Here is an 11,312-nt window from a genome sequence, read left to right on the forward strand (position 1 = left end):
TGTGTTGTTGTGTGTGTGTGTGTGTGTGTGTGTGTGTGTGTGTGTGTGTGTGTGTGTGTGTGTGTGTGTGTGCGTGCGTGTGTGTGTGCGCGTGCGTGCGTGCGTTTAAGTGTGCGTGTTTACGTATCATCATGTCTCTATAATCAGTGGAATGGTAGACAGATCAATAATGTCAACTGATGGTTTTAAATCAGCTCGTAGTGCACAGGCAAGTAGTAATCAACGTCAAACTGTCTCCATGGGTATGCTTTGTGTATAATATTTCCGTATGTTTATTCGCAGATATGCCAGGTTGGATAGCACTAGTGGCGCTTTTATTGGCGCTAGGTCAGCGCATTACGGGTATGTATGATATATATATATGCGTTATTGGCAATGAAAGAATTGTGCATATTCGCTCCCTCCCCGTTTCCACTTCTCTCATGCATTAGCTCACTCTATCTCCTCTCTCCCATTTCTCTCGCTCTATCTCACAGACATCACACACGCACGCAAGCACACGCACGCGCGCGCACGCACGCACGCACGCGCACGCACGCACGCACGCACGCACGCACACCACACACACACACACACACACATATATGCATATTATTATATATGTATGTATATACATTACGCTCAACAATACGTGGTACGCGTCAAAAGGACATGTCAACTATTGTATATTGCAGGTGTGACGGCGTTTGACTGCTACCTGTGCGGGTGGAACGCGGAGTGTGTCACCGCCAAATCGTCGGAGAGCTGCGCCGAGCCGTTCGTTTCCTCCGAGAATGTAACGCGAGTGACGGGATGCGTGCAGTGTCTCACCGTCACCGAGTTTGTCAAACGTACGGCCCTGCGTGCGACCGACCTGCGTAACCGCACACATCACCTGCGTGTGTATGTGCGTGTGCGTGTGTGTGCGTGCGTGCGTGTGCGCGTGCGTGCGTGCGTGTGTGCGTTTGTGCGTTGCGCGTTTGCGTTTGTGTGCGTGCGCGTGCGCGTGCGTGTGTGCGTGTGCGTGCGTGCGCGCGTGTGTGTGTGTGTGCGTGCGTGCGTGTGTGTGTATGTGTGTATGTGTGTGTGCCTGACTCAGTAACTTGTGTGACAACAAAGGCCAACTCACTATATCGGCAGGCATGCACGCTAACTACTGATAAGATCTGTTTGATTATAGTTATTGATGACGTATTCTCTCTCTCTCTCGCAGATGACTTGGTGGAGGTGACGCGGTCGTGTGCTCGCAAGCAGGTCGGCAGCGACGGTGAGGAGCAGTTCGGAGAGACGGCGACGGGAACGATGACGATAGTGCGTTACTGTGACTGGCAGCTGTGCAATGACAGCAGACGCGTCACGTGGTTTAGAAGTGGCGCCATCGTGTGCAGCGTCGTGCTGCTGGCGTCGCATTTGTACGTAACAGGCGCGTGATGATGGTCTCTGCTGCAGCACCGGTGACCGGTGGCACGATGATGAAATGCTGTCAACAACAACAACAACAACAACAACAACAACAACAATAACAACTACTGCTACAACTACTACTACTACTACTACTACTACTACTACTACTACTACAACTACAACTACAGAAATCACTACAAATAATGGTAATATTATAAATGTAAAAGTGTAAATATTAATAAAATAATCATCATATAATTTAATGATAGTAATTGTTATAATGATGACGATGATGAAACCGACTACGATGACACCAGCAATAGCAGCAGCAAAGCCAGCATCGATGACAACAGCATCATCATCATCAATAACGACACCGATTCGCCGCGGCAGCACGCCAGCTCCGTCGACACGGCGGCTCCTTTAGCAACACACGTACAATAAACAAATCTGATAGCGAAGACCTTCAGATCTCCTGCCCCACCTGTCTAGCCGCAGCGCTTTCCCACATCTATCGGGCTTGCGCGTGAGTCGATCATGCGCCGCGTGCGGCGACCATTCACGGCGCGTGGCGACGCATAGATCGACGTGAGAGCTGTCGGCAGGTGTTGTAATAAGAGTGCTGCCGGAGGGATCATAGTCGACGGCAGGCGGCAGAGGAGCCGGAAAGCGACGCAGACGAGACGACAACTGCGATGTACCGCACGCTGCTTTACCTACTCTCCGCCGCCATAGTTGTGACCACATCTCACGCAGGTACGTAGCAAACAGCGGCTCTCACTGCTGTCGTCGCTAGCGCTAACGCGGCGGTGACGTAGCCATCACGGTTCACCGTATTACAAACGCTACTATCATACATACCCCGTACAGACTACGAATTTGATATGGTATTGAACTAGCGCGCGCCAGGTTAGGCCACTGAGTGGTGACGTGTGCTGTTGACGGCAATTTTTGTTGCCAGATGTTGTAGCTTTAACCCATTCATATACAGTTATCAATTAAAGGAAATATATAAATTTTATCAACATTTCTGTTACTAAAGCACGCAGCACACCTCGTACAGGCAATTTTTGTGAGAATTTTACCATGAGCCTTGAGTACTCTGTTGCTGTATTCGGGAGCTTTGATGTCAAAAAGACGAGGCCGCTCACTCCATAAATCTATTAATTCTGCTTCTAACTCGGTGGTCCAAGTCGATAAGTTATCCCGCACCAAGCTGTGTCTGTACGCAACAAGCCTGCAGACAACGCCCTTCAAGTATCGTAGGTCGTTGCCGATTCGCGGGCTCCTGTACGCTGGGGCGTGCACGCGGTGAGAACATAGTTAAACAAAATTAATGCTGATCGTAGTGGGATTGCGTCGGGAGACGTGGTCTTCTGCAGCCATTACTCATGAAGACACGAGGACACGTACCGCCCTGACCGCATCCCCAAGTGACGCGTTAGCAAAACTACCGCGCTGCCGGGGGTGGGGGTACTAGAACTGTAACTACTTGTAGAAACTCCGTTATATCGAGTGTCTACGACGCTAGGAGCATCTCCGGCTATAGTACTGGATTTCAGCCGCCTCCCGCTGCCCTGCTCTCCGGTAAAGGAACCAGGGACCAGTTGTCAGAAGCATCATAATTAGATATGACTATAATTATCATAGATCAACAATGTCACAGGTTTTGCGCGACACTTCACTGCAAATGTTATTACATTTTAAACTTGTGACGTCATAACGACTTGATGGTCTTCATGACAACGGATCCTAGCCTCCTATATATACGGGAGAGCAGTATACAATGAAAGTGGGGAGCTGAGCCAAGATTACATCAGATATACAAACGTGGAATGGCTGTCGCAATAGCTTTGACATTAGACACACGACAGCAGAACGCGACAAGGAGCGTTAACGCTAGCGACGACATCAGAACGCGACAAGGAGCGTTAATGCTAGCGACGACAGCAGAACGCGACAAGGAGCGTTAACGCTAGCGACGACATCAGAACGCGACAAGGAGCGTTAATGCTAGCGACGACAGCAGAACGCGACAAGGAGCGTTAATGCTAGCGACGACAGCAGAACGCGACAAGGAGCGTTAACGCTAGCGACGACAGCAGAACGCGACAAGAAGATGTTCACGAATCCTGTGCACGCGACTGATGCGTGATTAACGCAAGCTTTATGCGCAACAGATGCGTGATTCACGCAAGCTACACGCGTGTATATATATCGCATACACACATCTACGCAGAGCCTATACGCAGTGTGCATGCTATTATGCTTGTCACCGTCTAGTATATATTTATCCTTCCTGCATGCCGACAGTTTTTGGGGATGAACGCGCCCTGGTCGAACAGCACGAACCTGTCATCGCAGCCTTGGTCTGATCCCTACCACCCCACCTTCCACTCGTACGTGTAGCACTGCAGTAACGTGTCTCCTGCAAAGTAATCAAGTGTTGGTAAGCTCTGCCAGTCTAACAAAAATGCTGCCAGTTACAGCATCCCATAATATATGCTAGTAGGCCTAACAGTCTAGCCATATAATTGAGGCGGCATTCGCACGGCTAGCTATACTAGTGGAGTTGGCACTGTAACTATACATGCCTGTGACAGCATTCCCGTGGATATACTGCTATAGCTAAGCGTGGTGTCCAGCTCTAGCAGTATCCTTGCGGTTTGGTCACAAACTACACCTGTCACGTGATAACCATCAACCACGTACGTGTATATCATCCACGAATCACGCTTCAATTACGGATTATAATGAAGTGCCACAAGGTCGACAATTTGAAGTATGCGCGTGTAAAACACGTTTAAACCAGAGACCCTAGAACAGATGTTATGTTTCTATGTCTATTAGTGTTCTATATTGTCTCCGTATAAACTAGCCTAGCTTGACCGGAACAGCAACAATATTCAAGATGGATGTGACGTGGTTATCTCGTTCCGACTCTTAGGTATTTCCAACACTAGCAAACTGTCTGATCTCTACTGATATCATTATTGAACTACCTACGCACATAATAGGGTATATATATATATACTTCTGATATATATATATATATATATATATTGTTGTTAGTGTTTTTTGGTGACCGGTGTTTTAGTTTCACTGTTTCTACATGTCAGCTAATGCCAGCAATAACCTAGAGAGTAAGTCTATATGTTACGTGTCAAAATATTAAACCAACTTCGTTTAAATTTTATATAAATTCGTTAGCGTTCCGTTTTGTCTTCGATGGTTAGAGTACGATGTATTTATAAATAAATAAAGCAAGCTAGCTGTCCCTGTATGTAACTGTAGGCGATAGCCTGCTTGGGAATGAGCATCCATACTGACGTGTGCGCGTTATCAAACAGATGAAAAATATCCTGACCCGAAGATCGGCATGCGACGCAATAAAATGGACACAGGGCGTTTCATATAACATCGCTGACGGTTAAGTTACATTGAATGTTTTATAAACAGATATGGATACCTGATGCTCTAGAAATCCATGCACATGCCAGATTTGAATGTAGTTATATGATGATTTTAATATAGAGCACGCATCTGGTTATTTGGAACCTCGTTGTCAAGAACTTATACACGAAGTATATTCTTATATATATATATATATATATTCATGTCGATACGTACTATGCAGTGAGCCATGAAAGCTTTGTTATCGACTACAACAGAATTTATACAACGTAGTAATTCGGGAATAAAAAACCGCTCAGGCGGGCACTATTGTTTCATAGTACTTGCGACGTTATCCAATAGAATTTCAACGATTTATCACGAGATTCACTAATTATATATTAATGCCTGTTGTTAGGGGCACTATGACAGCATAGTGCCCCCAACAACAGGCATTAATGTTTTTAGTGCATCACATGACTTTGCAATCTACCGGCTAATATGAAGTGAATAAGACAAAGTTTCTTAAACGAACAATTTCAATTTGTATTAAAACACAATGCGTTATAATAACAATGCGTCGCGCAAGCAATAGTGCCCGCTCAGGCGGGCACTATTGTTTCATAGTACCGGTACCTGCGACGTTATCCAATAGAATTTCAACGATTTATCATGTGATGCACTAATATATAATACTATACGTACATAGATGTAACCATATAAAATCGTGAATATCATTACTAAATAATACATCAAATTGATAACATAAACATTTAATTTTAATGTAGTCTGTCCTTTGAATTATTCATCTCCTATATATACATAAACAGATATAATTATATAATATTACGAACACATTAATCAATATTATATCAAACAAATAACATAAAAAACAAACATGATTTTAATTCATTCTCCCTTCTGTATTATGCAGCATATGCGCACACACACACGGATATGCGCACGCATGCACGACCATACTAGATACATGCGTAGCTACCAGTGCTAAGCGTTGCAGTGACGATTCGACCAGAGGTATACACTACAGTAGAGGATTACTGCAATGAAATTAATCACAATGCAATGAACACTACATAGTACACGTTTATCTGCCGCGTCTGAGTCCCAGTTTAGTGTGTGTGTGTGTGTGTGTGTGTGTGTGTGTGTGTGTGTGTGTGTGCGTGCGTGCGTGCGTGCGTGCGTGCGTGCGTGCGCGCGCGCGTGCGTGTATGTGTGTGTGCGTGCGTGCGTGTGCGCGCGCGCGTGTGTGTGTGTGAGTGAGTGCGTGTGTGCATTTGTACTTATGTAAGTTCGCGTCTGTCTGCGCAATATCACCACAAACGCTCCGCTGTTTATACAATAGCTTCCGCTTACAGTATAGTTTCAAATCCGCTGACAGCGACGGCGGCGACAACAAAGATGCTAGCACCTGGGTGCATTAGATATATATGCCTATATATATTCTAACGATTCTATTTTTTATATTTGTACAAGAATGTTAACGTAGTTGTTCCCGTATCTTTTGCCAATTGTTTCCACCATTTTATACTGGGAAGTTTAACATAAATGCTATTTACACGTTTCACCAATTATTTCCATGAACATACTGAATTACTGTTACGTATCAGATTAAACTCTTGCTCCTTATTTGCCCACCTTAATAACTGACCTTTTTCTATACACAACCCAGTGAAAAGGACCCACGACTGCTGGTCATAAGATTATATTACAGTTATGTTAAGGTTATTGTTACGGTCAAGGGTGTGGGGGTAACTGTCGTTAGAGTTAGAGTTAGAGTTAGAGTTAGAGTTAGAGTTTCCTTCCACTATTATATAGTAGATGTGCGTTTTCAGAGCATTGTGACAAAACGCAGAAGTATACTTTTGAGATGAAGGGCAAGCTTGTTCTTCAGGATGGTTCCTGCTTTGAGGGAACATTGTTTGGGGCTGAAAAAAGCATAGCTGGTGAAGTTGGTAAGTCAATGGTGAAGTTGATCAATTATTATAAGTGCTAGAATCTAACCTAAAATTCAAATGTCTTTCCACTCGGAAAGCTTTCACGTGTGAAGTTTTCCTATGATGAGTTCCTATATCAAAATCTTACTACATATGATGCAATACCATCCTAGTTTCTCAGACTATGATGAATAGCTCATGCTGTTCTTTTCCAGTAGTTTTCTAGACTTTGATGATTGCATACACATAATGCTGTTTTTCGCTGTAGGTTTTGGCACCAGTATGGTTGGGCACAGACTATATATTTTTTTCATTCCTGTAGTTTTCTTGCAAGTCATACATAGATACACTTGATGCTGTTCTCGTCCTTGGTTTTCCAAACATTTATACATGGTTGCATGTAATACGCTGTTCTCATTTACAGTTTTCCTGACACTAATGCATACGGTTGCACGTAATGTGGTGTTACCATCTGCAGTTTTCCCAACACCCATATGTTTGCGCGTAATGTTCCATTCTCGTCTGCAGTTTTCCCAACAGCAGCGTACAGTCACACCTAACGTTGCCATTGTCCGCAGTCTTCCAGACTGGGATGGTCGGCTACACGGAGTCCCTCACAGACCCATCCTACTGCTCCCAGATACTCATCCTCACCTACCCTCTGATCGGCAACTACGGCGTGCCGCCGCACGAGAACGACGAGTACGGATTGAACCGCTGGTTTGAGTCGTGGCGCATCTGGGCATCCGGACTCGTTGTCGGCGCAATACTCGCACTGGGCGGCGGCCATCTACGGTGAGTTTCGAGAACTAAAGCGTGCGAGCATTCTTTGGTGCAGGCGCTCGAAATTAATGACATGTCGGGAAGGCTTTCCAGGAATCGTTCACATGTCTGTCCACGCCAACTGAGAATTGTTTTTTTATTTTTTTTAATTTGCTTGGAGCAATTGGCTAGCAGACAAAGAGCTGTGCCTATCCACTTTGTCTTCAATGTCTTGGATAGATTTGAGCAAATACTTAACGAGTGAATTGCCTATAAATGGTGCTGGTAAACTATGCTGTAAATGCAAGTTTAGTTTGTGTACTGTCAATTAAGCTATCCGTGCTTTTAATTAAATGGGAGTAAATTATTTTCGACCACAAAAATACAGATTCAGATTGAGGTTCACCGTTCTTATTACATTATCCCCTTGTCTATTTTGTGCATGCATCAATAGTACAGTGATGATATTCGCAGGGGTATTGACGGGTCACTATGAAGGCCCACGGCCACTGGCCACCTGCACAAGTGGTGCTATTGGGTCAGTGGCTGGAAACGCGCTGTCTGAGTACTGCATGGCCGATTATTTTTCCAACTGATCTAAACGAAATTGTACATATTGTTATACATGCACGTCAACTTTCAGGAATCGACACAAGGGCTCTAACTATAAGAAGATACGTGAGCATGGTACCATGCTGGGAAAGATTGTGGCAGAAGGCAACATGCCTGAATCTTTTCCATTTCACGACCCTAACGTTATAAATCTAGTCAAAGGAGTCTCGATCAAGGTATTATGTCAGCATCATATGAAACAGTATATATATATATATGTTCATTATGTTATTCTTAGTGGGCTACTTTTATATTAAATTTTTTATTAATCTACATGCAATGCCACCCACTATCAGGAACCAGTGGTCTACAACCAACAAGGAACTCCCAGTATTGTCTGCGTTGACTGCGGACTCGGGTTTAATCAGATACGCTGCCTGGTCACACGCGGGGCGAAGGTGACAGTTGTGCCTTGGGATCATCCACTGAGAAGCAACGGTGAGAATGTGTCCCTGCGCCGTGTCAGCGTTCACTTAGACTAGTTGTGTACGTGTGTCCATACGTGTGCTTATGTTTGCGTTAGTGCATGCATATGTGCACAGATGTTTATGTGAGTTTGTGGGTGCATGGAAGCACGTCAATGTTTTGTGTGTTATTATAATATACAGTGTTTCTCCTGCATTGACACGAGCGAGGCGGGCCGCCTCGCTTAAATTCTCAGCCGCCACACAGAAATTTGTCCAAAACACCGCCTCGCTGACGAAAATCACTGTTCTTCCATAGAACAGTTCTTAGAATGCATCAATTAATGCTTAGTATGCACAATTTTTTTTTAAATTTAGCGGGGCATACCCTCGGACCCCCCCTAGCTGGGCCCCCTCGCTTTGCTAGGTCCTCGAAATGCAAAAACACACCAAAAAAAGTACCACCTCACAGACCTTTTTGGCCAGGGGAAACACTAGCTGTATGTACATGTCTGCGTGTGCATGTGCCTGTGTGTCAGTGTATATGTCTGTGTCTACCTGTAGGTGTGTGCATGTATCCGTGTGTTCACACACGTTTATGTGAATGCATGGGCATGTGTCTTTATGTACGCTTAGTATAACACCCAGGTATTCATTTTCAAACAAAATTTTTTCCAGAATATGATGGCCTTTTTTATAAGCAATGGCCCTGGAGATCCGACCCAGTGTGTTACCACCATTACCAATCTACGGAAGTTGATAGAAGAAGAGAATTGCAAACCGGCATTCGGTATCTGTCTCGGTCACCAGTTGCTTTCATTAGCAGCTGGTGCAAAATCATTTAAGATGAGGTAAGACAAAGAGGGTCAAGTGTCAGCCGATTGTACTACGTTTTTATAAGCAAGAGGAATATTATTAAAATGACAGAAAGAAAAGAGTGTGATACAGTGATGATTCGCGCAGGGGTATTGACGGGTCACTATGAAGGCCCACGGTCACTGGCCACCCGCACAAGTGGTGCTACTGGGTCAATGGCTGGAAACCGCGCTGTCTGAGTACTACATGGCCGATTCTTTTTCCATGTTTTTGTTCTCTTTAATGATATTTAATGTAATAATATTTTATATTTTATTTAATATATTGATTCGCAATAATTTTTAATTATTTGAAATTAATATAAAATGAAATACTAAATGAAATTGATATATTAATATAATAATTAGTGATTGTCTCATTGTATTAACACATATTTATCTGTCTGTATGCATGACTGTGGTGTTTTTCCCTGTTAGCTACGGCAATCGCAGCCACAACCAACCGTGCACGCACCATGGCACCGAGCGCTGCTGCATCACCACGCAGAACCATGGCTTTGCTGTTAATGCCGAAACCCTGCCCGCTGACTGGAGTCCATATAGATGGAGCATGACTGGAGACTATATAGTATATCTATATACGCGTGCAAGCACTCACGTGCACAAACAGATACCTGTACTGCTGTACACCAGGAACACGCATACAAACAAATATCTATATGTGCGCGAGCACACACACACACAAACAGATACCTGTACGCGCGGGAACACGCACACACAAACATGTACCTACGGCGTCCTACGCGCACAAACAGATACCTTTACGCGCGCGAGCACGCACACACAAACATATACCTACGCACCTACGCGCACAAACAGATACCTATACGCACGCGAGCATGCACACAAACATATACCTACGCACCTACGTGCACAAACAGATACCTATACGCACGCGAGCATATGCAGTTACGTGCACAAACAGATATCTATATGTGCGCGAGCACACACACACACACACACACACAAACATATACCTACGCATGCACGTTTACAAATAGATATCGGTACGCGAGCACATTATGATTATGGGAAAACTTATTCCAGAAGGCTATACGCTACGCAGTATCGCAGTAATTATGGCAACCATTGGTGAGAAGCACGTCGAAATGTGGCATTTAAATGAAAACTCACTGGAACTATCCGTCAGATAGAAGAAATTGGACTGGAGGTGAGGATGATGATTGGTGTGGTGTTTTAATGTTACCATGACTGTGTTGTCTGTACCATGATGTACTGTTGCAACAAGGGTAAACTGCATTTGAGGAATATAGGGAGATTTATACCAGAATAATTACATAGCAATATTAGCCATTGGCAAAACCAAGATGGATTTGGGTACGAGTAAATGGAGGTAGTAAGAGTAGGCCTGCCGAAGTGTCGTTTTACGTATCTCCTCCGAAACCGTGTAGCTCGATTCGCGCGAGCACACGCGGGGGGCCCCTTCTGGGCGTCGCGACTAGATTCCGCTACGTTAGAACGCGATTTTTCGACGTTAAAGTGACTTTTTCAGGCAATTTCCTAAAAAGTTATGTGCCCGAAGAAACTTCGGCATTCATCGGCGGAAACCCGCACCAACTTTTAAGATCGCAAAATCCGCATGCGCATGCAGTCCAAGCAGAGTACGTGAATCACCTTGTGATTGACGTGCTCTCATCGCAAACCCGCACCAAATTTTAAGATCGCCAAATCCGCATGCGCAGTCCAATCACAGCATGTGAATCACCTGCTACCGCAACGTGCACGGTGTGTGCGCGCGTGTGTACAACTGTACATGTATGTATGTATGTATGTATGTGTGTGTGTGTGTGTGTGTGTGTGTGTGTGTGTGTGTGTGTGTGTGTGTGTGTGTGCGTGTGTGTGTGCGTGTGTGTACAACTGTACATGTATGTATGTAGGTATGTATGTATGTATGTATGTATGTATGT

The 11,312-nt window shown here is 44.6% G+C and overlaps 2 protein-coding genes across 3 annotated transcripts in view; both read left to right on the plus strand.

Moving 5' to 3' along the window:
* Positions 1 to 2,128, plus strand: part of LOC106813152 — a 10,791-nt gene extending 8,663 nt beyond the window's left edge. Inside the window, exons 2-4 of the mRNA XM_014817217.1 lie at positions 283 to 342; positions 675 to 830; positions 1,193 to 2,128. Of these exons, the coding sequence (XP_014672703.1) occupies positions 285 to 342; positions 675 to 830; positions 1,193 to 1,410 (432 nt within the window). The 5' untranslated portion in view covers positions 283 to 284 and the 3' untranslated portion in view covers positions 1,411 to 2,128. The remainder of the gene's footprint in view (positions 1 to 282; positions 343 to 674; positions 831 to 1,192) is intronic.
* A 4,534-nt stretch (positions 2,129 to 6,662) lies between these two features.
* LOC106813151 (CAD protein-like) lies at positions 6,663 to 9,885 on the plus strand. 2 transcript variants are annotated; one of them, XM_014817215.1, is made up of 6 exons: positions 6,663 to 6,749; positions 7,310 to 7,526; positions 8,137 to 8,281; positions 8,402 to 8,543; positions 9,188 to 9,360; positions 9,802 to 9,885. In XM_014817215.1, exons 1-5 carry the CDS (start codon positions 6,665 to 6,667, stop codon positions 9,352 to 9,354), a joined length of 756 nt encoding a protein of 251 aa, XP_014672701.1. In that variant the 5' UTR covers positions 6,663 to 6,664; the 3' UTR covers positions 9,355 to 9,360; positions 9,802 to 9,885. The 2 variants fall into 2 exon arrangements, with proteins under 2 accessions (XP_014672701.1, XP_014672702.1); XM_014817216.1 differs by having other exon boundaries at positions 8,504 to 8,543.
* The last annotated feature ends 1,427 nt before the right edge of the window (positions 9,886 to 11,312 follow it).

The sequence above is a fragment of the Priapulus caudatus genome, unplaced genomic scaffold, assembly GCF_000485595.1.
Source record: "Priapulus caudatus unplaced genomic scaffold, Priapulus_caudatus-5.0.1 Scaffold730, whole genome shotgun sequence".
Lineage (NCBI taxonomy): Eukaryota > Metazoa > Priapulida > Priapulimorpha > Priapulimorphida > Priapulidae > Priapulus > Priapulus caudatus.

Excerpts from the sequence above, each read along its gene's own strand:
- LOC106813151 (XM_014817215.1), top strand. The coding sequence starts at position 6,665 with ATGAAGGGCAAGCTTGTTCTTCAGGATGGTTCCTGCTTTGAGGGAACA. Across the intron at positions 7,527-8,136 it reads CTGGGCGGCGGCCATCTACG|GAATCGACACAAGGGCTCTA; the intron begins GTGAGTTTCGAG and ends GTCAACTTTCAG. Across the intron at positions 8,282-8,401 it reads TCAAAGGAGTCTCGATCAAG|GAACCAGTGGTCTACAACCA; the intron begins GTATTATGTCAG and ends ACCCACTATCAG.